The sequence below is a fragment of the Carassius auratus genome, unplaced genomic scaffold (genome assembly GCF_003368295.1).
Source record: "Carassius auratus strain Wakin unplaced genomic scaffold, ASM336829v1 scaf_tig00005214, whole genome shotgun sequence".
In the NCBI taxonomy this organism is placed as follows: Eukaryota; Metazoa; Chordata; class Actinopteri; order Cypriniformes; family Cyprinidae; genus Carassius; species Carassius auratus.
The window spans coordinates 722,881-747,692 of NW_020523638.1; the positions used below are offsets into that span (position 1 = coordinate 722,881).

Consider the following 24,812-nt stretch of genomic DNA (forward strand, 5'->3'; position numbering starts at 1 on the left):
CAAGGATAATGTTTGCATATGTGTTTTGAGTATTATATTTGATACATCAGGTTTTTATTGCTCATATAGTATAATTTAATGAGAATATGACACTTATACTTGAGGAATATAACACCTCAGTTTTATTCAGAGGTACAAATTGAGTGAAATTATGCAAATAAAAAAAAGCTATCCTTATTACTTATTTTCAGGCAAAATGGAAATTTTATACGCTATTAATTAAAAAAGTGCATTTACCGACTCCACGAGGCTGTCAGCGCTTCCCTTCTCTATGTATCCGGTGCTGTGTTGGGACGGCACTCTGAGAGTGGTGTATGCCCGAGGCTGCTGGGCCATGCCTGCCATTCCACCGCCAATCCATCCGGGACGGGCCGATGCCGGCAGACTGGCGCTGCCATTGGTGTCGCCCCACAGTGCCTGAGTGCCCCCCACCTCGTCAACCAGCATGAGGGGAGCGTAAAGGAGACGGCCCCTTCTGGCCTGGTTGTTTGCCCAAGAGGCCGAAGAAACTCCAGATGAAATGCTACTCCGCCGAGAGTCGTAGCTGTTGTTTGTCTGTTAAAGCAGGTACGCAAATCATTTTATTTATTTATTTTTTGGTGTGGGAAAAAGTGAGAATGGGTCATCATTTAATTTAATAATTAAATTAATTGAATTTAATTATATTTAACTAATAAATAATTTAAATAATAATGTATTACATTTTTTTGTTATGCGTTTATAGTTTCATCAGTGACAAAATAAGTATATTGTAAATATAAATGTAATTTTTTTCATTTAATGTAATACATAGATTTTATTCATATGAATATTGACCATAAAATTTATTTTTATATGAAGAAGATTATTATAACAAAAGAAGTTAAAGCAGGCTGCATTTATAAATAAATTATATATATAAACATTTTAGCTCCTACTCAAATAGCAAGAATTGTATATCATTCAATATAATTCATTTAAAATAATGATTAATTTGTTTTTATTATGGCAGTCGTAATATACCATTAAATAAATTACAATGATGACTGAAATAAATGTACTGCAAATGCCTGCTATCCAGTAAAGTGTGGATCATGTTGGGTGAGGTGTACCTGTGCGAGTGCCCTGCAGGGTGGGGTGTTTTGATGGTAAGTGCCTGGAATGGGCAGATCTTCATTACTGGTCTGCCTTCTCAAACACTGGATGTTGAAGTTGGGCTTTCGACCTGACAGATACAGGAAAAAACAAACAATCTTAGATTCACTGAAGAGCTGTTATATTTTGTGCAGTGTAGAAATAAAGTAGTTGGTTTTACCTAAGGGAGTTGGGGGAAGCACACGTCGCCGGGGCGCGAAACCGTTGCCATTGTATCCATTAGAATTGTATCCATTAGTAGGGTAACCATTACCATTGTATCCATTGCTGCTGTAGCCATTGCTGGAATATTGGTTGCCTGGATAACCAGCCCCATTGTTACCATTAACATTGTAGCCATTTCCAGGGTAACCATTGCCATGGTAGCCACCAGCATCTTGGCTGTTGCCTTGATAACTGTTGTTGTTAATGTTACTGGGCTGAACTGGCGCCACACTTTCAATGCTCCCATTAAGTGCTGGTGTTTGTGCTGGAGGAACCTCAGGAAACCACTGTCTGTTCAAACATCAACACAAACTCAGATATATTAATTTATGAGCAACGTTTGTAAAATATGACAAAGTCCCTTCTGTTTAAGTCATGTAAAAGTTCCAATATACTCACAGCAAAGTTCTTTTTTGTTCTTCGTTTAGGGGTAAAAAGAAAACTGAAATAGCTTTGCAGTGGTTTACTGTTAGCAAACATCCCGACACTGACCACATTTGATGAGAGCAGCGTTTAAATGAATATGTAAATATGTGCAGCACGCTTTCCTCTCAGAAACAATGTTAACACAACTAAATGACAGCAGTGAGAAAACAGCAGTTAAGAAAGCATCTGATCATAGTGATGTGGATGTTTGCACCAGTTCTGCCATTTGTCACTCCAATAAAGTTACTTTATGTTCATTTATATAGCTTTTATACAATAGATTCCTTTAAAGCAAGCGGCTTTACAGTGTTAAACATGATAACACAATATTTCTATTAGAATTTTTCTATTATAATGCAGCTCTCCGGTCTGTTCATGTTTTAACATGCATCTAACCTCAACAGACTATACTGAACATAAGAAATGAACCAGAGAATAATTCCGTGTTAAAGAAGGTGGAGCTCCAGAGCCACACCTGTTATGTAATCACCTCTGACCAATGGTACTGTAGTTTAAAGGTGTTTACCAGCCGAAGTGAACTTATCTAGAAAGTTTACTTTGACAAGCTGTTTTGAACTCCCAAAACTCAGAATGAACTTCATTTTGGCTCGATTTTGTTTGAAATTACATCACACCAGTTTGTTCTTTCATTGTAATTTATAGAAAAATTTAAGTTTTTTTATTGTATTTTTTTTCTGGAAAGTTTGCTTTGGCAAACTGTTTAAAAACTCGCTAAACAAACTCTGTTTTGGACTGATTTTGTTTGAAATTACATTGTTCTTTAATTTTGCTTTAAGTATATCAGGGCCTTGACAGCATTGATATGAAAAGGTAGATGCCATATTCAGATGTGTGTGCCATCTTGCAACCGTCTTGTGTCATCACTCACAGTGAAAATGAATTTCTGTGTCCCAATTCGCATACTATCTGTCCTAAATAGTACTTGAAATTAGAATTAGTGTTTCCCAAGTCGTAGTATGTTGAGATGAATATCTCAAAGGTTTACTATTTCCTGTAAAAATTTGAAGAGCAGATTCATACAAGGCTGATATTGCCCTAAACCCATTACACATTGGATGATGATTAGAAATACAAACATGCATAAAAAGTGTTCAAAAAACTGTTTTAGTTTAGCAAAATCATCTGCTGAAGTCTATTGCAGATACAGATATTAATACATGTGTATAACTACAGATGCAGACACACAGTCATCTTGCACTCAAGTGTTCATGGACTATTCCAATGTGGAGGATGACTTCTGTAAAATGGCCCATAGAAACAGCCGCTAATGATGCATCTACGTATACATATCAATGCATGACGGTGCTTGTTTTGGGGCATTATGGGTAGTCAAACAGTTTGTACTCACCTATTGTTTGAGACAGCACTCTGAGGCTCCTCCTTGCTGACACTGCCTTGCTCCATAGGATATGGCATCTCTGTGACTCCTCCTCCCATCACTCCTGCTTCTCCACCTGTGACTCCTACCGGAGTGACACTGACTCCTGTGACTCCTCCATTTTGCATTCCTCCATCCAGTGATGGCGAGGGAATATAGTCACTAGCTCTGGTTGTGTCAGTCCTGAATATGAGAAATACATTGATATATATATATAAATTAAAAAAATGTGTATACATCTAGTATATATATACAGTCTTGTTCAAAATAATAGCAGTACAATGTGACTAACCAGAATAATCAAGGTTTTTAGTATATTTTTTATTGCTACGTGGCAAACAAGTTACCAGTAGGTTCAGTAGATTCTCAGAAAACAAATGAGACCCAGCATTCATGATATGCACGCTCTTAAGGCTGTGCAATTGGGCAATTAGTTGAATTAGTTGAAAGGGGTGTGTTCAAAAAAATAGCAGTGTGGCATTCAATCACTGAGGTCATCAATTTTGTGAAGAAACAGGTGTGAATCAGGTGGCCCCTATTTAAGGATGAAGCCAACACTTGTTGAACATGCATTTGAAAGCTGAGGAAAATGGGTCGTTCAAGACATTGTTCAGAAGAACAGCGTACTTTGATTAAAAAGTTGATTAGAGAGGGGAAAACCTATAAAGAGGTGCAAAAAATGATAGGCTGTTCAGCTAAAATGATCTCCAATGCCTTAAAATGGAGAGCAAAACCAGAGAGACGTGGAAGAAAACGGAAGACAACCATCAAAATGGATAGAAGAATAACCAGAATGGCAAAGGCTCAGCCAATGATCACCTCCAGGATGATCAAAGACAGTCTGGAGTTACCTGTAAGTACTGTGACAGTTAGAAGACGTCTGTGTGAAGCTAATCTATTTTCAAGAATCCCCCGCAAAGTCCCTCTGTTAAAAAAAAGGCATGTGCAGAAGAGGTTACAATTTGCCAAAGAACACATCAACTGGCCTAAAGAGAAATGGAGGAACATTTTGTGGACTGATGAGAGTAAAATTGTTCTTTTTGGGTCCAAGGGCCACAGGCAGTTTGTGAGACGACCCCCAAACTCTGAATTCAAGCCACAGTACACAGTGAAGACAGTGAAGCATGGAGGTGCAAGCATCATGATATGGGCATGTTTCTCCTACTATGGTGTTGGGCCTATTTATCGCATACCAGGGATCATGGATCAGTTTGCATATGTTAAAATACTTGAAGAGGTCATGTTGCCCTATGCTGAAGAGGACATGCCCTTGAAATGGTTGTTTCAACAAGACAATGACCCAAAACACACTAGTAAACGGGCAAAGTCTTGGTTCCAAACCAACAAAATTAATGTTATGGAGTGGCCAGCCCAATCTCCAGACCTTAATCCAATTGAGAACTTGTGGGGTGATATCAAAAATGCTGTTTCTGAAGCAAAACCAAGAAATGTGAATGAATTGTGGAATGTTGTTAAAGAATCATGGAGTGGAATAACAGCTGAGAGGTGCCACAAGTTGGTTGACTCCATGCCACACAGATGTCAAGCAGTTTTAAAAAACTGTGGTCATACAACTAAATATTAGTTTAGTGATTCACAGGATTGCTAAATCCCAGAAAAAAAAAATGTTTGTACAAAATAGTTTTGAGTTTGTACAGTCAAAGGTAGACACTGCTATTTTTTTGAACACACCCCTTTCAACTAATTGCCCAATTGCACAGCCTTAAGAGCGTGCATATCATGAATGCTGGGTCTTGTTTGTTTTCTGACAATCTACTGAACCTACTGGTAACTTGTTTGCCACGTAGCAATAAAAAATATACTAAAAACCTTGATTATTCTGGTTAGTCACATTGTACTGCTATTATTTTGAACAATACTGTATATATATATATATATATATATATATATATATATATATATATATATATATATATATATATGTATATATATGCATCTACACGTCTACATCACAATGTGGGAAGATTTGCATAACACCACCCAAATGTTCACACAAAGAAAGAAGGTGTAACTCTGATTCTTGCTGTTGCCTTCGCCGCCATTTTGTGCAGTCAATGGTGTTTCGTGGTGAAAGCGAATCTACTTTGTTTGGTCTTTCAAAAGAGGACACAACTAGAAAGTTGTATTTCAACACTGTTCCAGAACAGTCCAACCCAATATTCAGACGTGTGCTGCGCATTTTATTGAGGATGATGACTGTTTCCTGCACCATAAGCCTACAATGCTTCTGTAGAAAAAAGGTTGGGCAGTTCAATCTTTGCAAGGACAGTCTGGCTCTTCTGACTCACAGCCTGTAAGTTTTTTATATTTAAATAATTTGCCACTGATGATCAGAGGTGTCAAGTAACGAAGTACAAATAATCATTTATCATTAATTTTGACAGCACTATAATGTTTATTGTAAATAGACAACCATACAAGAGTAATTGTTATTAAAGAGCCAGTAAGATGAAAATTCTAAGCTTCCTATCACTGTTTATAAGTCCTGTACATTAGGTTTAAATCCATCCAAGGTTAAAAAACATTGTCATTTTGTCAAAATATCATTTTAAAATTACCTCAATTCTCAGAGATCCCAAAACGGTTCACGCAAAGCTGTTCAAAAGATTCAGTTTCCTTAAACCCCACCTTTCGGTAGCATACTGTGTTCTGATTGGTCAACTGACATAGTCAGGTTTTGATTGGTTATTCCGCACACACCTCCATGGTAAACTATGCGTTAGCATCTGTTTGGGGTGAATTATGTCTTATTCCTCTCATCGCGAAGCAAACAGTAAAATAAAAAAACTAGAACAGTCTCGCTGCTTTTTCTTCTGTGTGGGTGTATTCAAGCCATGCGCTTCAGTTTGAGAATAGCGCGTTCAGCACGGGGGCGTGGTCATATTACATATAACGAAGGGAGACGAAAAACAGACATCGCGTTGTTTTCATATGGATTACTTTATCACATAATATCTGTTCGGCAGCACTTGTTTACTTTTAAAGTAGACATGTCAAGCTTTCTATAGATATCTCTCTCATGTCTCTTCGTTGAGTATTCACGGAGTTACACTTCATTTTAATGACGTGTTTGTACATGACGATCAGCGCAGACAGCACACATACTGATAAGACGCTTGGGAGAAAACAAACACATAACTTCATAATCATACTTCGCGTTGTGATTCGGAGATGCTCGTTGGTCTAAATAAATTTGGTAATGAACCCTCTTTTATGGCCAAACGCTTTGAAAATCCCGCTGTACTCACCGAGATTAGAAAAGCAGTCATCAGTGAAATGTTGTGAACCGAACAAAAGGGATTTGTTGTACTGCTCTGGTATTGTGGTAAAAATTAATTTTAGCCATTGGTTTTTCTGATTTTCATTCTTTGGCAGTGAAAATAAAACAAACTTGCCTTTACAATTAAAAACACACTGTCTCCTCGACATGATGCTATCACACCAACCAGAGCGTCTGTGTGGGGGGTGGGGCAGCTCAGAGTTCCGTTTCTCCCAAGACGGTAGGCGGAGATTATTATGCAAAGTGTTCCTAGTGACGTACATAGAGATGGGCAAAAGATTTGAAATCTATAACGACTCGTTTCAGCGGTTCAGAGTCGATTCCTTACTTTAGAAGCCAATAACTTTATAAATCGTGTACGGGTTTAATTACTTTGCACATTGTTTACACCAGTAATTCTTAAAGTGTGGTCCGCAAGATGACCTAAAACTCTCCTCTTTGGAGCCAGACATTCAGAAACTGATGTGTGATAAGCAGCACCACCCATCTCATTAATATTCACGTTAAAGTTTTATATGGAAATCTCAAAATCTAAAATCCACAGATCTATTAGTTTTGTAATGTTCTAGTTTTGTTTCATGTGTAAAATCCCAGTAATTTCAGTGATATTGGACATTAAAGGCGGTCGCACACCGGACGAGAAGCGCCGCGTCGCGTCGCGCCACATGTAGGACAACTCAAGGTATCGCACACCGGACGCGCACATTCTATATGCGTGAGCTCAATTTCGCAGCAAGATGGGAGAGTTTTAACTTCATCTATTATTATTATTTTAAATATATGATTTTAATTGATAAAAGCTGAGTTTTGAACGTTAATTAATGAAAAGAATCTGTGTTGTTATAATAAGTCTGTTATTGTTTTGTTGTATCTGTTGTCTAGGCAACTGTGCAGCTGAAAACGTAACCAAACACTTTTTAATGTTTTATTTGAATGAAACTGCATACTGCATTTTAATTTCAGTTTCAGTTTATAACATCTGGGTTTTTTAATATAAAACTATGCAGATGGCGCTCTGTGGCGCGGCAGAAATTTGAACAGCGTTCTGAGTCGTAGCTGGGCGCCGCGGACAGACGCCGAATGGCGCCGCCGGTGTGCGTACTCCCATAGAGAATAATGTGTTCGAATTTTAAAGACGTGGCGCGACGCGACGCGGCGCTGCGCTTCTCGTCCGGTGTGCGACCCCCTTTAGGGGAACATTCTTTTCAGCATTTTATTGTTACCATAGTTACAACCATAGGCTTCATATACCCACCACCTCAGTTTTAAACTAATGGAATGGCATTAAGTGGGACCTAGGCTGTTACAGTGTTTAATTGCAGGTCTTTTTTTTTCACATGTGCAGTTTGTTGTTCATATTAAGCTGCAACTCATTTCGCATTTACTTTTTCAAATTAAATAAAAATTAATATAATAATTTCTGATCATATCATTGCATTTGTGTTTGAATAATTAGTTTTTGACTTGAAACAGTCGCATATTAAACTTAAATGTAGCTTATCCTTCCTATTTTGTTGGTTTTTGGGGGCGTGTTAGAGTGGGATTCTGTTAGGTGGTCCTCAGAAAAAAAATGGGAGATAAAGTGGTCCTTGGGCTGAAAAAGTTTGAGAAACACTGGTTTACACTGATGGACAGCTACATCATACACTGTAATACAGGTAATTTTTGATTTCCCATCTGTGTGGCTCTTTAAATGGGCATATATGCGGCTGATGAAGACCTGAAGGTCGAAACATTACTTGATTAAATTCCTCTGGAGCAGTAGTTTTCAGTGTTCAGACTTCACTTCTTTATTTGTCTGTATCATTCAGTTGTCTTGCACCTGCGTCCTAATTGGATGTTTGGGATGTGCACACCATTTTTGTATTTTCATATATGCGGCTGAAACAGGTAGCCTAGTGCATCCCAAATTTTCAACATGAACATTTTAATATAACATTATATTCATTATGGCCTATGGCTTTTAGAAAAATGTTTTTTTGGGGAGGTGGGGTAGTGAACAGGCCCCTGTGGTGCGGCCTAATCTATTGTTCTCAATGGCATTTTTTCCCCTTACATTACTTTTACTTTTATACTTTAAGTAGTTTTTTAAACCAGTACTTTTACACTTTTACTTGAGTAAAAAGCTTGAGTTGATACTTCAACTTCTACAAAAGTCTGTTTAAACCCTATTATCTACACTTCTACTTGAGTAATGAATGCCAATACTTTTGACACACTGCTGATGATTCAAACGCAAGTTTTGAGCAGTGTAGAGTAGTGCTTATTGTTTCTCAGATCACAAATGCAAACATGGTTTTATGTTTATGTGGCGCAATGTCATTATAATCAGTAATTATGTTCCCACTGGATGCAACAAATGCCTCGTTTGTAATGGGTTTTATTGGTTTTGTCTCATATAGTGATGTGCGAATCAAAAATGAATTTTTCTATTTAACCCAATCTTCTTAGTGACCCGGTCAAACCAGTTCACCAAATCGAACTGAAACGTTTGAAATGGTTTGCATCTCCAGTACGCACTAATCCACAAATTACTTAAGTTATTCTGTTTAGAAACGTACCTTACACTCCCTAATGGAAAACCAATATCCCAAGTTATTCAGTTATTCCTAACAGTACGTTGCTGCTTAAAGAGAGCTGATGATGGGATGTGCACAAGCAGAGCAGCTGGACTGAGTCTCGTGCTGCTGGCCTGGGAGATGGCATCGTATGTTCAGGGGCGTAACATTGTTTGTGATAATTCATTCATGGTGCCAGGGTTTTCAACCAGGGGTCCCTGAAGGTACTGCATGTGGGTAGTGCGTTTTAAACTAAATTGTAAATAATGAAAATGAGTATAATGCAGTAATGTTAATGCTCTTTACGGTAATTATTAGAAATCGTTAATGGGCTCAAGTGGTAGAGCATTGCATTAGCAAGCCCAAAGTTGTGGGTTCGAATCCCAGGGAATACATGTTAGGAGAAAATTGTTAGCCTGAATGCAGTGTAAGTCGCATTGGATAAAAGTGTCTGCTAAATGCATAAATGTAAATTTAATAAATGTAAAATAGTGACCCTGGGGTTTACTGAGAGGTTAATGAGCATGTAAAGGTTGAAAACCCCTGCCATACTCCCATTTTAGGGAACACTAGAGAGCATGATATCTACACAGCATGTGTCAAGCTTGGCAAGCATCGCAACTCCCCAGAATTCAAACTTCTTAGCATATTTTCATGTTAAAGTTTCTGGAGTGTCTCAAAGCTGTAAGGTGATTTGTAAGCTGACAGTTATCAAGTTACAGTCCAATAACAAGAGATTAAAATACTGTTAGTTTTTGTCTTGGACTAAAATCTGACCAAATAATGCATCCTTCAGTCATAATAGATCAAACAGCTTTCAGACCTCAAGTCTCTGAGCAGATCAAGCCATTAGTGTTAAATTCTCTACTCTGGCAAGCTGCATTAGCCTCTGTTCATACAGGTATATTTCTACTCTTAGTGTGCTCCTTGCCTTTGGTTGTTATTCAGCATCCACAATGGGGTGAGTTTGCTGTGACTGGAGGCCCACCTGCTGAGCAGGGGAGACAACCTCTGAGGCTGTTCACTTATCACTGTGTTTTCGGAGAGGGCGGAGGGCGGACGGGAGTCCACCAGGGCCTCCTCCAGCATCAAGCTCCCACTGTGGACTCTAGGAGGAAGCTCAAAGCTCACTGTGGTCTCGTCCAGATGGGGCGGCATTGGGGTGCTTCTGGGAGTGGACATGGCCGATGTGGGAGGAGCATCACTGAAGACGCTGTCACTCTGCCGTCAAGGGAAACACAATTAACTGTGGTTGCACTGAGACTTATTACAAATGCAACCTGGTTACACCTTAATTTGTTATTTTTACAGTAAAAATGTAAAATTAAGCACTACTAATTACCACCATGTAGAATTATTATGTATATACAAATACACAAACATACATGTGTGTATGTATATATATATATATATATATATATATATATATATATATATATATATATATATATATATATATATATATATATTTTATATATAAACAAAAACATTTCTCAAATATAAAAAATGCATGTGCATGTATTTATATATACATAATAATTATACACAGTTCACACACATATATTATGTGATTAACAGTTTGACAGAAAACCACAGTAAAAAGTAAATATTTTTCACAATATTACAGTTTTTTGCTCAAACACATTATTTATGTGCATGAAAAACATTTTTCAACAAATGTAACATTTTTGGCCCATAGTGCACATGAAACAAGAACATGAAAATAATAGTGTTGGTAATCTTAAAGCGCACTGATTTGACTATCCCCACTGGTTTAGATGTTAGATGCTGGGTGTTCTTACCCTGAAGAACTCGTCTTCTTCCATCATCTCCCCCTCCAGCCCTTCCTCATCCTCCATCGCTATAGCCAGACGCATTTCTGGAGCCAGATCCTGTAGAGTGCGTAACCCGGCCTGGACCACACAAGACGAGAGTCAAAGATGTGTTGTGTGTTTCTGAGTAACATATCTGGCTCATGTAGTATGATATAGAGAGAATATGGAGCTCATAATTGAGGAGGAAAAAACATATGCAAATCAATGCAGTTGCTGATATTTATATAACCCCACCCCCTAACTAAAACAAAAAAGTTCTGATAGCTTGAAATGTATTAAATGAGGTTTTTATAACAGTATAAAATACTACTTGCATAAAATGCATATAAATATCAGTTGTCATTCTAAATCTCCCAATGATGTCTAAGTAAAATTTTATTTAAATCTCAAAAGATAGGAACATCATCATAACTTGAGTACTTAACTTTACTTATGTTAAGGATGTACTTTAAATAAGAAATAAGAAAGTACATGCTGCCCCGATTCAGCTTTCTATATCATACTTAATTTTGCTGTTAAATATTAGATATTATAAATATATTATTTCTGATCTGATGCATGTAAAACACCCATTTGAAAAGCAAGACAACACACTGTTTACCTGGAGAGAGGCTGACTTGTCCTTGCCTTTCTTCTTCCTCTCTTTCTCCTTCCGCTTGCGAAACTTTTTGAAGTAGTCCTGAATCAAGAAGCTGGCATAGAACTTTCCTGCAGTCACCTCATTCCCTGGAACACAGAGAGATGGATTTTATAAAAAGACTCAAAAGAAAAGAGGAAAGTTGTATTTGTCATTTGGTTGTGTGTATCAGCAGAAGATCTGATAACATACTGTACCTGAAGGAGGAGGTATAACTTCATCTAGAAGTTTGGGTTTGGTGTGTTTCCAGATCTTTTTAATGATAGCTCTCAGCTCCTCGTTCTGCTGGTCAATGGGGCCTGTGGGGAATGGAAAGGTACAGTCTTACTGTATTTAAGATAAGATTAACACTTCATTTTTTGCTGTACTGTGTCAAATAGCAAACAGCAGAGTTGTTAAATCTATAAATATCAACCTTTTTCATATAGAAGTTAATTAATAGAAACAATTACTAACATCCTCTCTTGTGAATGCTGACATTGATAGAAGTGTATTAACTGTGTGTATGTTAGTGTGTGTGTGTTTGTGTGTGTGTGTGTGTGTGTGTGTGTAGAAGTTCTACCATCGGTTTTAATCTTGAGTGACGTTCTGACGAGAGCAAACAGAGTGGCATTGAAAGACACGGTGCCGTCAGCATGGAGAGGCACGTTCATAGCCACCAATCTCTGCCGATGAGAAAGAGAGAGTCAAACAGAAAGGTGCAGAGATTAGGGATTGTAATGACATTGCCATGTGGAGCAGGATGCTTGCTCATTCTGGGTAGGTGTTTACTGGGCCTCACAGGACTTGTGTCATTTTAAAAATCTTTCCAATAAGTGCTGATTATAAATGTTTGAGAAGTAGTGTATGACTCGGGTTCCTCTTAAATGTAAGTGAACAGCCACTGACTGTACAAATCCAAGTCATGCTTACCCTACAGGCTACTCGATGTGGACAGAGTTTCCCAAAGCCCAGCGGAGGCTGAATTCTGCGCAACATGGTGACCACATCTAGATGTTTAATCCGTCCCCTGATGCAAAACGATACAGACGTATTTGTAATTTGAATTGATATACTCATTTAAGGCAGACACAAAGCTTGTATGATAGCACTTACGTGGCCTCTGGGTCGTAATCTGACCAGACTCGTTTAAACTCATCGAGGTGATGAGTGCCCAGCACAGTCCAGTCTCTGGTCAGATACTCAAAGTTATCCATGATGACAGCGATGAACAAGTTAATGATCTGAGAAAACACAGATTGGATCAGTTAATCACTGAAATCAATTGTTTATTATTTTCAGAGATGGATTACTTAAATTGTGCATTTGCATTTTTGTAGTTTTTCCTCCCACTTCATGTGATTTCTGTTACCAGTTTTGCATTCACTCTAAAAACTTTTGCATTAAATGCAGGTGAATGCACTTTTTGTTTTTAATGTACCTTTTGCAAAGAGTTGATGCAAAAATTTCGCGAGAGAACAAACTTTTGTGAGAAAACATTTCCAGGGAATGCAAAATTTTGGTGAGTCAACTTAAAACATTTTTTCAGTCAGCTTAAAACTTTTGATCACAGTTTCTTGGGGTAATGCAAAAGCTTTACAGGCGAATGCATTGCATGTGTTATTTCCTACCAGGAAGGCACAGAGTGCAAAGAAACTGATGAAATAGAGATACGCCAGGTTGCTTCCGCAGCTGTACTCCTCTCCCGGCTCAAAGTCAGACTCCGGGTCACATCGACGCCCTGGAAGTGCTGCAAGCATGATCTGCTGCCACTGTTCACCTGTCGCACACCTGGGTTTGAAGTAGAAAAGAGCATTAAATGAAATGTACTTGGAATCATTTACTAACTAGAGATAAGCAGATTAACCAAACTCAATTCAGAAATCTACCAGGAGTTTAACCCTGTCTATGCTCACCTGAAGAGCAACAGTACAGCCATGAAAAAGGTTTGGAAATTGTTGTTTCGATTGAGCTCTGTGCTGTCATCTATAGCGATCTTCCCAAATGTCTGAGAAAAAAAAAAAAAAACAGGAAAAGAGAGTTTAAACTTCCCAATCTGTAACATTCCTCATGTGAGGAGAGGGAACGAATGAACATAGACAAATGTATAAAGATGAACCCACCTGCATCCCAATCACGCCATAGATGAAAAAGATCATGGCAATGAGTAGACCAACGTATGGCAATGCCTAAAGGTAAGCAGAGAGACACACATATATAAAATAACTGAGAAATATAGTTTAGCTTGTTTGTTTCCTAAATGTCTCACCTGTAGAGATTTAACAAAGGTCCAAAGGAGGGTTCGAATGCCTTCACCCTTACTGAGCAGCTTGACCAGTCGCATAACTCGGAAAAGACGGAAGAAGGTGATGGACACTTTGGCACCCTCCCCTTCTTTTCCCTTTTAAATGTGGAGAAAGAAAATGACAGAACGAATATTAATGTGACTAAAGAGTAGAGTTAACAAAGTCCCTGATTTCAGTGTCAATTGTTTTGTTAAACAGTCCCAATATAATGCATGCTTTGCAAACTACATCAGAGGTTAAACATTTATAATAGGACATTTTAAAGAAAGAAAGACCAACAAATGTGGAAAATGGTCAAGAAATATTCATTTCGAAAGACAATCAAATCATTAATTAAATTAAATTAAGAAAAAAACCAGAGAAGCACAAAAAGTCACCCTCATCTAAGGCACAAAAACATAACATTTAAAAAAAAGAACTAACATTAATATTAAAATGAAAAAAATTTATTAAATCAAACTGCTTTTCTCGAATTTAGTCAGTGGCACATAAACCAGGACTAAAGTTTCTTTCTGCAGATTTCTATCCGATGTCAACCATAATAATACCGCAATATTCATGTAATGTCGGAATTATCATATTTACAAGATAATTATGCATGCATAACACTATAGTGTCTTAATTACTAGAGGAAAAGTCACGATTTCACTGACGCTCTGATTTGGTATTTGTTAATTAAAAATTATGGAAGCAAATCAGCAGCAAAGTCTTACTGATCATAAATAAGGTTGTGACTTTTGACTACAATTTACTACATATTGTGTGTACTGTAGCTATAAAACTTCAAAAATTTGAATAGTTATTTTGCTGATGCATAAGGTGAGATGTTCGTACCTCTCCATGGCCTCCTCCACCCTGAGTGAGTGACAGGACCATCAAAATGCACATAAAACAGAAGAGATTATAGAAATTGATAAGTGTGTGTCTCTGTGATAACAAAAGATTAAGTAGCAAACGTTCACACTGACTAGATTTGGACATCTCTCACAGATCAGATATAGTTACATACACTGAACTCTGCTATCATGATGTCCACCAAACTGCCCACCACTATCAGAGCATCAAAAGAGTTCCAGGCATCTATAAAATAGTGCTGTGTAGTCCAAAACACAAAGAGCGAGAGCAAGAGAGAGAGAAAACAGCACAAATGTAAAGGCACTAACACAAATGGACATGTCAAGACTGAATATTAAATGACTGAGGAAGGACAGTGTGCAGCAGGTCTCACGTAAGGTCTCAGAGCCAGAAGTTTGATGATCATCTCAACCGTAAAGAGCGTGGTGAAGATCATGTTCAGGATGTCCATCACAGAGTTGAAGAGTTTGGATTGCTCATAGTGCTGTGGGTCACAGTCAAGTGAACTCATTAGTGCTCGAGACTATGACTAGAACGTCTCCCAGAGGAGCGCTAGCTTCACACTGAAATATGATAGTTTGCAGGATCACTTCATTTTTGTCATTTCTAATAATACATATACATATACAGTACACAAACACAAATATACAACATTTCAGTGTTACTAAAGTCAACAGAAGTCTCTGTTTTTACCAACGTGTTGTTTAAATTAGTTCTAAACTTTATCCTAAAGTGAAAACATTCACGTGTGCTGAAAGAGACCCTCTGAGAGCTGTTACGGTTACTCAGATAGTGTATTATGTGTGTGTGCACGCATTTGTGTGTGTGGGAATGAACACAGAAATGTGCTAAATTTGACAAAACATCCTTTTGGTGACATATTTATTTGTGAAATAGTAAAAAAAAACAAAGGGTAATACTTTCGTTTAGGGACCAGTTCTCATTACTAACTAGTCGCTTATTAGCATGCATATTACTAGCGTATTGGCTGTTTATTAGTACTTTTAAAGAATATGTTAATGCATTATTCTGCATGACCATATTTTAGATCCCTAAATCCCATCCCATAACTAAACATCTTTACTAACTATTAATAAGCAGCAAATTAGCAGTGTACTGTCGCAAAAGTTGTAGTTTATAGCTAATTAATGCTTAACTGTATGCTATTTACAACTAATTGAAAATGTATTACAGTTTAAATTTATATTAAATGCAATTAAGAGTGTTTTTAACCACTTAAATAGACCTCAAGGTCTGAGGAAAAAAAATAAAATTGAAAAAAATCATCATTAAAGTTGTCCAAATTAATTCTTACCAATGCATATTACTAATCAAAAATTAAGTTTTAATATATTTATAGTAGGAAATTCACAAAATATCTTTACTCAATATCCTAATGATTTTTGGCATAAAAGAAAAATCTATTATTTTGAAATAAGTGTACTTCATTCATTCAGATGAAATAAGTGTACTTCATTGAAGAGCAGAGTGTGTGTGTGTGTGTGTGTGTGTGTGTGTGTGTGTGTGTGTGTGTGCGCGTACCTGTACAGCCAGTGCGAGTGTGTTGAGCAGAATGAGCAAAAACATGATGTACTCAAACTGAGAGGAATTGATGATCTTCCAGAATTTGAGTTGTGAGGGGTTTTTGGGGATGTAAATCTTTATGGGCTGAGCTTTCAATGCGTAATACACACACTGCCGCTGTGAGGAAAGGAGAGAGACACCGTGACACAGACAACAAGAGCAACGAAAGAATCAAACGACTATACTAGATGACCAAAGAAAGATAATGTTGCATAACCTATTCAATATCTAAAGAAATGGTCCTGAATTCAGACTAACCTGGTTTTTATTTAGTTCACAATTTTTAAACTCAGCCTCTCCTTGTTCACGGAACGTGATGATGACAAAACCCACGAAGATGTTCATCATGAAGAAGGCGATGATGATGATATAAATGATAAAGAAGATGGAAATCTCAACACGGTAGTTGTAGATTGGGCCTCTGTTCTCTGCATTAGCATCAATGGCTTTATATAAGAGCCTGCGAAATACACGAAAGACAATTAAAGTTTGGAGGATCCGCTATCAGTGTTGATTTGTTGAGTGGTTTTCTCACTCACTGTGGCCAGCCCTCAAACGTGGAGACGGTGAAGAGCGCCAGCATCCCCATCAGCACGTTGTCAAAGTTGAAGTCGCTGTTCTCCCAAACTCTCTCCCTCACCATTGGATGGTTCATATCACCATCTTTGAACACCACAAACGTGCCCCTGAAACAATCACACACACAAGTCTCAGAAAACAGCTCAATTGTGAGTGCAAAGCAAACACATTTATGACCAAACCACATACTTGCACTCTTCAGGTGTATGTTTGGCCTCATCCGTACACCTGTAGAACCGGCCCTGCAAGAGGGATTACATTAATGTTAATCAGCAAGAAAATACTTATTATTAGGAAAGTTACTACATTTTAATGAATGGCTGACTGATAAAAAAAAAAACGGATCATTTTTTTCTAAGGAAATAATGAATTGAAGAATCAAGCACAATAAGACCAGGAATATGCATTCATTTGAGTTGATGCACCTTGAAAAGCTGCACACCAATACAAGCGAACATGAACTGGAGGAGAGTGGTGACGATGAGGATGTTGCCAATAGTGCGGATGGCCACGAACACACACTGAATCACGCTCTGAAGACACAAACAGCAACACTCACTGAAGGTTATGAATAAACATAACTGGAAATAATGAACATAATGGTATTTAGGGCAGCATGGCACATTGGAATTTTTAATTTTTCTGCTATCTAAATCTAAATATATATATATATATATATATATATAAACTGTGATATGAAAATGTGATATTGTTTTAATTCTGATGACTATTGCTTACAGCTTAGGAAAATAAAAATAAAAATTTGAATATTCCATTTTGAACTTGATTAGTTTAAGTTTACTGGTTACCTCTTGGGCTAGTATAGAACATGCAACCACAATTATGGGGAAGACTACTGACTTGACAGCTGTCCATAAGACAATCATCAACACCCTCCTCAAGGAGGGTAAAGCACAGAAGGTCATTGCTGAAAGGACTAGCTGTTCACAGAGTGCTGTATCAAAATATATTCATAGAAAGTTGACTGGAAGGAAAAGGTGTGGTAGGAAAAGGTGCACAAGCAACAGGGATGACCACAGCCTTGAGAAGATTGTCAAGAAAATGGGAGAGCTTCACAGTCAACACATCAAGATATGTCTACACTCAGACGTTCATTCATGTGTGCAATGAATCTAGAATATAAAAAAGTTAACTTTTTTTTATTACAAAAAAATAAAGAACTTTTCCATGATATTAAATTTTTTGGAGATGCACCTGTATCATGCAGGTCTAATGGTATTGGATGAATGGACTGTGGATGTTAGTATGAAGAAATGCATTATGAGCTTGTACCTTGAGTCCCTTTGCCCTGTTGATGGCTCGAAGAGGCCTGAGCACTCGCAATACTCGAAGAATCTTCACCACAGAAATGGCACTTGAACTAAATACAGAAATGACAACAAATTAAAAAATGAATCGACGAATAACTGAACTAAGTGATAGATGGAGACTTACTGCAAGAAGAAAGAGGTGAGAGATACGCTGACGACCAGAAGGTCCAGCAGGTTGAAAGCGTTTCTGCAGAAGGAACCTTGATGAAGGAAAGCTCCATACACAGTCATCTGAACAACACACCGTCACACATTTTCATTAATACACAAAAGTTTAACAAATGTAAAGTTTCAACTCAATTTGCACAAACAACTGATGATTTTGCACATGACCGATCCCAAAACCAATGTTAGTTTAATATTATTTTTATGCTATTAAAGTTATTAATACATTTTATTGGAATTAGCTTTTAACTTTATATTCAGATTTCATTTAAATTTGAGTTACTGTACATTTTTAGTATTTTTTTTTTTTTAATATATATATTTTTGCTTTAGTTAGCGGTTGTTGTACTTCCTTATTTTAGTTAGTTGCCAATGCAACATTTCTACTTTTTGTTGTAGTGTAGGTTTTCAATATATTATTTCAATTTATAAAAATATTTAGTTTTTAGTTTTAGTTGACAATAATACCCCTGGCCTTTATTGGACTCGTAAAAAAGATAAAAATCAGTTCGAAGCAGAGAGATGATGGATAGTTTACCTTAAACATGATCTCGATAGTGAAGACGGTGGTAAAGACATAATCAGCATAGCCCAGCATCTATCATAAGACATAAACACAGCAATTTTATAAAGGCACCTGGTCAGTCTCATAATTTCATATCATATTTCACATAAAAAAAATACATATTATTTAAATACTAATTTAAGAATACAATTGTAAACATACTATTTGCTGATTTTAAGGAAAACAATACACTTATTAAGACAAATATTTAAATAACATGCTGTGATTATATTACAAAATTAAATGATTTTGCATTAAAGTAATAAGTGTGAATAATACATTTGTACTTACAATAATAAAATGTCACAATATATTAAAAAAATCTTTTTCTTGATGTAAAATATAATTGATTTGGGCTGAAATATTAAAGTCTTCATGGGATTCACCAAAATATCTGGTTTTAGCCTTTTTTAAACTAGAGATCGTACTTTAAGGCAAGTTTAATCTCTATAGAGCACATGGGATGGAGTTTGGGAATCATGGGAACCATGGTCCTCTTGAGAAAAGCCATCCAACGGGGACACAACATCTACATGATATATTAATCATTTTGTTCGCTATTTTTAACAATGGGAATACTGAAAGATCTGCAGACAGACTGATCTTCAAGCACTTAGATCTAGTCCTCTATTCTAGAGGTGCATGGACTTACAACATTCCTGACAGAATGAGTTTTGATTGGGTCTTCAGCAGCCAATGAAAAACTACTGAATATGATGAAGACGAGGATGATGTTGGTGAAGTAGTGATGATGAATGAGGTTGTGGCAGGCGACTCTGAGACTAATTGAATATTAGCATGGTCAGTTTCAGGTCAGAGATTAGAAAAAATAACATTATTAACCACCATTATTTGGACGATTTTTATTTTTAACATACCAGTTTTTCTTCCCGAGGATGAAAAAAGAACTTCCATCAGGAATGGGTACAATTTTCTCTTTGGGTTGAAAACTTTCAACTTTCATGGGAGTGCCTATACCTTTAGAGAATATGAAGATTGAAAAAAAAAATTGTCATTAAATAAATTCACATATATAATGAATGTGAATATAAAGCGTTGGACTGGACATAATTTACCCTCAAGTCCTTCAATTGCTCTCAACTCTTCATGCTCTTCCCAATCGTCCACATCATTCTAAACAAATTAAGAACAAGACAAATATAAAGAATAATATGATGAGAACAATCGTAGAAATTCTATAAGTGGATAATTTACATAAATTATAATCAACAGACAATATTGAAATTCTCAGTCAAATGGAAATTACTTGCTTAATAAATGTCTTTGATCATATAATGCATCATTAATAAGTGTATATAAAAATATTTTTTTATTCATCAAAATGTAATAACATTTACTTTTTCCACTGAAAAAAAAAAACATTAATATTAACCAATTATATCTTTTCTCATTTGAACAGAGCAGATTTGCAGAAATGTATCATTACATCACTTGCTCAGGAATGGATTCTCTGCAGTGAATGGGTGCCGTCAGAATAAGAGTTCAAACAGCTGATAAAAACATCACAATAATCCTCCAGTAATCCACACCACTCCAGTAATGTGGAAAACAAGATGAAAAAAATTGTGTGTTTGTAAGAAACAAATCCATCATCATTTAACTTAAAAGTTCAAACTGTTGCTTTCGGCTAAAATTTAAGTGCTCTATCCATAATACTGCATAGATTTAAAAAACAAATCTACTTATCGGAATCAGGAGAGGAATATGTACAGATCAAGCACGTTTTAATAGTGAAAACAGTCCAAAACAGCTCTAAACAAATATGTCGTAGGATTTTGATGCAACAGAGGATGGACTTTTCACTAAAGGAAACATTATTATGGATTATGCAGTCAAATTTTGGCCAGATGAATAATTTAAAGTTTTAATGCTTTAATGATGGATTTTGGTGCTTACAACATGCATCTTTTCTATTCACAACTGTTTACTGATGGACTGGAGTGGTGTGGATTACTGGTGGATTATTGTAATGTTTTTTTTTTCAGATGTTTGGGCTCTCATTCTGATGGCACCCATTCACTGCAAAGGAAGTGATGTGTTGCTACATTTCTCCAAATCTGTGCCAATAAAGAAACAAACTCATCTACATCTTGCTTTGCCTAAGAAGTGCATTTTCATTTTTGGGTGAACTATTTCTTTAAATGTGTCTCAAATGCAGAGAGAAAGAAAGAGTGATCCAGGACTTACTCCAGCTTCATCTTCCTCTCTGTCTTCATCATCCTCCCATTCCTCCTCCTCTTCTTTTCTCTCTCTTTAAAAACAACAAATAGATTGAGCTCTGTGCCTGTTAATGCATGACAATAACAAGGATGTGCACATTTTGCTTCTGTCCCATGTGTGTGTGTGTGTGTGTGTGTGTGTATACTGCCTACTCTTTTTTCTTTTTGCCTCCATCTCCAGCTAAGTTGTCCACAGCGATAGCCAAGAAGACATTCAACAAGATGTCTGTATGACAAAGTCAAGGGCCAGAAACAAGACTCCAGATACAAGATTAGAACAGCCATATAAAAATAGTGAATGTATTTTATACATATTTCACATTGAAAAGATACAGTTACCACAGACAAAAAGAATGACAAAGTAAATGGAGACAATCATGTTGGGAAACACTGGTCCTCCATACGCCATGATGCCATCATACATGACTGAGTTCCAGTCCTCTCCTGTTAGGATCTACATAAGAAACAGCTTCAGTTTACATCTCCCAGCTCAGTACAGAAACTACTGTATTCTTTTCTCAATATCGTATCATTTGTATAGCATAATAAAAATGTAAAGAACCATCATTAATCTGTACACAATCTGTAGATGCACATACGCCTATACTCCCTTGTGAAAAAGAAGTGCACCTTGAAATCTTAAAAGTATGTTTAAAAAACTTGTATTGGCAGATAATATAATATTAATGAAATAAAAGGCCACTTAAATGTATTTAAACAGAGACACTTTCAAGGCACTTAAGTACACTTTAAAAAAAGGCAATTTAATAATGTCAAATTAAAGGTTTTACTTTAAAGTACATATTAACCCATTATGGTTTAATAATCTTTTGTCATGCTTTAAATAAATGCATTTATTTTGATGCTAACATACTCAAGCACATTATAACTTTAAAAGTAACATGTTATTTGATATTACATTTAAAGATAATATTTTAAATTACAAATATATTTAAATACATGACATCCAGGTTTCAGTAGAAATAACACTAAAGTATTTTTTAGTTTACCATAAATACTTGTACATTCCGCAGTACAGTTTAACCATTATTTTAAGAGTAGTAACAATGAAATATTAATTATGCAATTACATGTAAAGACTATTTAAGTCCCACTTAAGTTGATCGATAAAAGCACTCTAAATTTCAGCTAATTACAATATATATATATATATATATATATATATATATATATATACACACACACACACACACACACACACATATATGTATGTATTTCAATTACAGTGGGGGAAGTAAGTATTCAAATCATTCATATTTTTTTAATTAAAAAGTTCAAATCCAGCATTCAGTTTGTTAAGTTTAGGTATTGTGTAGGATTAGGGATGTAGAGTATGGTCATGCAGAAGACGTTTATACAATAACGGTTTTATTTCCTATTTGGGTTTTATGTATATGTTTTTTTTTATATTAACTGTTAGATTCCTGTGTTGGTTGGCATACAGTAGCTATGCAAAGATTTGATTTAAAAGACAGTATCATAGCTATTAAACTATATCTTCTGTATATGATTTTAAATCTTTATTTAACCTCAGAACGATCTCAAAGTAAAAAGTGGGGCTAAAGTCTGATTTTATGGTGGCTTTGCTTTAAAATTAACTTATTATAATCTTAATTCAAGAGATGAAGTATTGAAGTCTGACATTAATCAGTGTTGAGTCCTGCTGTAAGGTTAACCCTGCCTGCTTTAAATGTTTTTTAAATTATTTGTTAAAAATGTACAAAAGAAATGCAATCAGTTACATTAATAAATAAATTAAAATAGTTACACTACTTATTATATTTTAAATAGCATAACTTGTATTCTGTAACCTATAACATTTCCAAAGTAACCTTCCCAACACTGTTTAGAAGTACTAATATACAGCCAATATGTTAATAATATGCTAATAAGCAACTAGTTAATAGTGAGAATTGATCCCCTATACTAAAGTGTTACCATGACTTCTTTATCTGTGTAGATTTATTGTGTTAATACCATCATCTGGTCAAAATTTCATGATAATTGCTGCATTGGAACTGTTTAATTAAACAAATGTTGATGTGTTAAATACTTATTAAATCAGTTAAAAAAAGCACACTCTTTTTCACACGGGATACCTTTACTTTCCACCGTTTTTAGGAGTTTAGATGAGGAGTTAATTGTTATTTAGAAAAACACGGTTAGAAAAAAACACAAATGACTTAGTAACAGAGGCAGTAACCTGGAAACAGGTGAGCAGGGCAGATGGAAAAGTGTCAAAGGTGCTCCTTTTCATTTGAGTCTCATCAAAGTTGAACTTTCCGCCAAAGAGCTGCATGCCCAGGAGAGCGAAGATGATGAGGAAGAGGAAGAGCAGCAGCAGCAGGGAGCAGATGGCCTTCATCGAGTTCAGCAGAGAGCTCACCAGGTCTGATAGAGCGGCCCAGTGTCTAAAGAGAGACCTCAACCAGTTCAGCATGACTCTTAAAATGACTCTTAAAAATCAGCATGACTCTCATTGGGTCTTAATTTAATAAGCTCTCATTTTTTAAATAAACTCGAAAAGGCATTAAAAATATATATATATATTCAAATCTAGCAAAATAAAACTGTAATTTTAGCTAGCTGCCAAGGCGAAATTTCTCATTTTCATTTACTTTACCTTAAAACTGAAATAATGAATGAAAACAGTATATTTTTAAGCCGTTTATGACCTTATGTTGATAAAGGAAACGATTTAACATGTTAACATGACCACATGCGCTGTCATCTGTAATCGGTTTAAAAATATGCATGTAAAAGCACTCAGTGAAACCAAGACTACACTGAGACCCATGACCCTTACAGTGATTCTCAAACAGATGGAAACACTTCTGAGCTGGATCACCTCGTGACTTTGAAGATACGGAGCAGACGGACGCAGCGCAGCACAGAGATCCCGATGGGGGGGATCACGTCCATCTCCACCAGCACCGTCTCCAGAATCCCACCACACACCACGAAACAATCGAAACGGTTGAAGAGCGCCATGAAGTAGATCTGAAAGCCGAAGCTGTAGATCTTCATCAGCATCTCCAGCGTAAACAGAGCCAGGAGGATCTTATTTGCTCGTTCTGGGACATTAAAGAGACCGTTTTTAAGACAGGGTCAATTCAGGTCACTAAAGGCAAACTCTCTCTCTCTCTCTCACACACACACACACACACACACCCTGTATGTCGGTGAGCCACTGCGGTTGGCTGTAGTGTTCAGAGGCGCTGGCGGCCGTGTTGAGGAACACCAGCAGTAGCACCAGCCAGTAGAAATTGGTGGATTTGACAGCCACACGGCAGTTCTTCCTGATGACCAGGTTCAAGTGATACAGCTGCTCGCTGAGAAAGAGATGAACCGGCAAATATATCAATACATTAAATGAATATGAAACGTTAAAACAAATAATGCATGTCAGAAATGAATAGAAGAAATGCTGGGGTTCTGGTAAACATCATTTAACAAATAAACACCTACCAGAAGCTTATAGCCATCAGTCGTGCCCTGAGGAAAATGAGAGAATTTAGATCAATGTTAATCAAAGTTCTGGTGATTAACACTTTATAATGGACAGAACAGCAGTGTGAACATTGTACTTACATTATAGATGAACAGCAGCCACTGTCATCATCCAGGAACGCTTCAAACTCAGAGTCTGAATCTGATTCTGTACAAGAGAAGGACTGAATGTGTAACTCTTCA

General features: G+C 36.5%; 1 protein-coding gene across 1 annotated transcript in view; it reads right to left on the bottom strand.

The window, feature by feature from the left end:
* cacna1fa (calcium channel, voltage-dependent, L type, alpha 1F subunit a) overlaps positions 1 to 24,812 on the bottom strand; it is a 34,029-nt gene that overhangs the window by 915 nt on the left and 8,302 nt on the right. The window contains exons 11-47 of the mRNA XM_026244103.1: positions 24,711 to 24,777; positions 24,588 to 24,614; positions 24,291 to 24,451; positions 23,968 to 24,193; positions 23,323 to 23,530; positions 21,432 to 21,552; positions 21,252 to 21,324; positions 21,067 to 21,130; positions 19,935 to 19,992; positions 19,737 to 19,836; positions 19,511 to 19,640; positions 18,832 to 18,891; positions 18,253 to 18,359; positions 18,091 to 18,178; positions 17,223 to 17,330; positions 16,987 to 17,039; positions 16,758 to 16,904; positions 16,477 to 16,678; positions 16,177 to 16,335; positions 15,008 to 15,118; positions 14,789 to 14,872; positions 14,614 to 14,634; positions 13,743 to 13,874; positions 13,597 to 13,662; positions 13,390 to 13,481; positions 13,105 to 13,264; positions 12,590 to 12,717; positions 12,407 to 12,503; positions 12,057 to 12,159; positions 11,692 to 11,793; positions 11,459 to 11,583; positions 10,825 to 10,935; positions 9,954 to 10,243; positions 3,134 to 3,346; positions 1,295 to 1,629; positions 1,092 to 1,204; positions 238 to 555 (exon numbers count right to left, since the gene is read on the bottom strand). Of these exons, the coding sequence (XP_026099888.1) occupies positions 238 to 555; positions 1,092 to 1,204; positions 1,295 to 1,629; positions 3,134 to 3,346; positions 9,954 to 10,243; positions 10,825 to 10,935; positions 11,459 to 11,583; positions 11,692 to 11,793; positions 12,057 to 12,159; positions 12,407 to 12,503; positions 12,590 to 12,717; positions 13,105 to 13,264; positions 13,390 to 13,481; positions 13,597 to 13,662; positions 13,743 to 13,874; positions 14,614 to 14,634; positions 14,789 to 14,872; positions 15,008 to 15,118; positions 16,177 to 16,335; positions 16,477 to 16,678; positions 16,758 to 16,904; positions 16,987 to 17,039; positions 17,223 to 17,330; positions 18,091 to 18,178; positions 18,253 to 18,359; positions 18,832 to 18,891; positions 19,511 to 19,640; positions 19,737 to 19,836; positions 19,935 to 19,992; positions 21,067 to 21,130; positions 21,252 to 21,324; positions 21,432 to 21,552; positions 23,323 to 23,530; positions 23,968 to 24,193; positions 24,291 to 24,451; positions 24,588 to 24,614; positions 24,711 to 24,777 (4,760 nt within the window). The remainder of the gene's footprint in view (positions 1 to 237; positions 556 to 1,091; positions 1,205 to 1,294; positions 1,630 to 3,133; positions 3,347 to 9,953; positions 10,244 to 10,824; positions 10,936 to 11,458; positions 11,584 to 11,691; positions 11,794 to 12,056; positions 12,160 to 12,406; positions 12,504 to 12,589; positions 12,718 to 13,104; positions 13,265 to 13,389; positions 13,482 to 13,596; positions 13,663 to 13,742; positions 13,875 to 14,613; positions 14,635 to 14,788; positions 14,873 to 15,007; positions 15,119 to 16,176; positions 16,336 to 16,476; positions 16,679 to 16,757; positions 16,905 to 16,986; positions 17,040 to 17,222; positions 17,331 to 18,090; positions 18,179 to 18,252; positions 18,360 to 18,831; positions 18,892 to 19,510; positions 19,641 to 19,736; positions 19,837 to 19,934; positions 19,993 to 21,066; positions 21,131 to 21,251; positions 21,325 to 21,431; positions 21,553 to 23,322; positions 23,531 to 23,967; positions 24,194 to 24,290; positions 24,452 to 24,587; positions 24,615 to 24,710; positions 24,778 to 24,812) is intronic.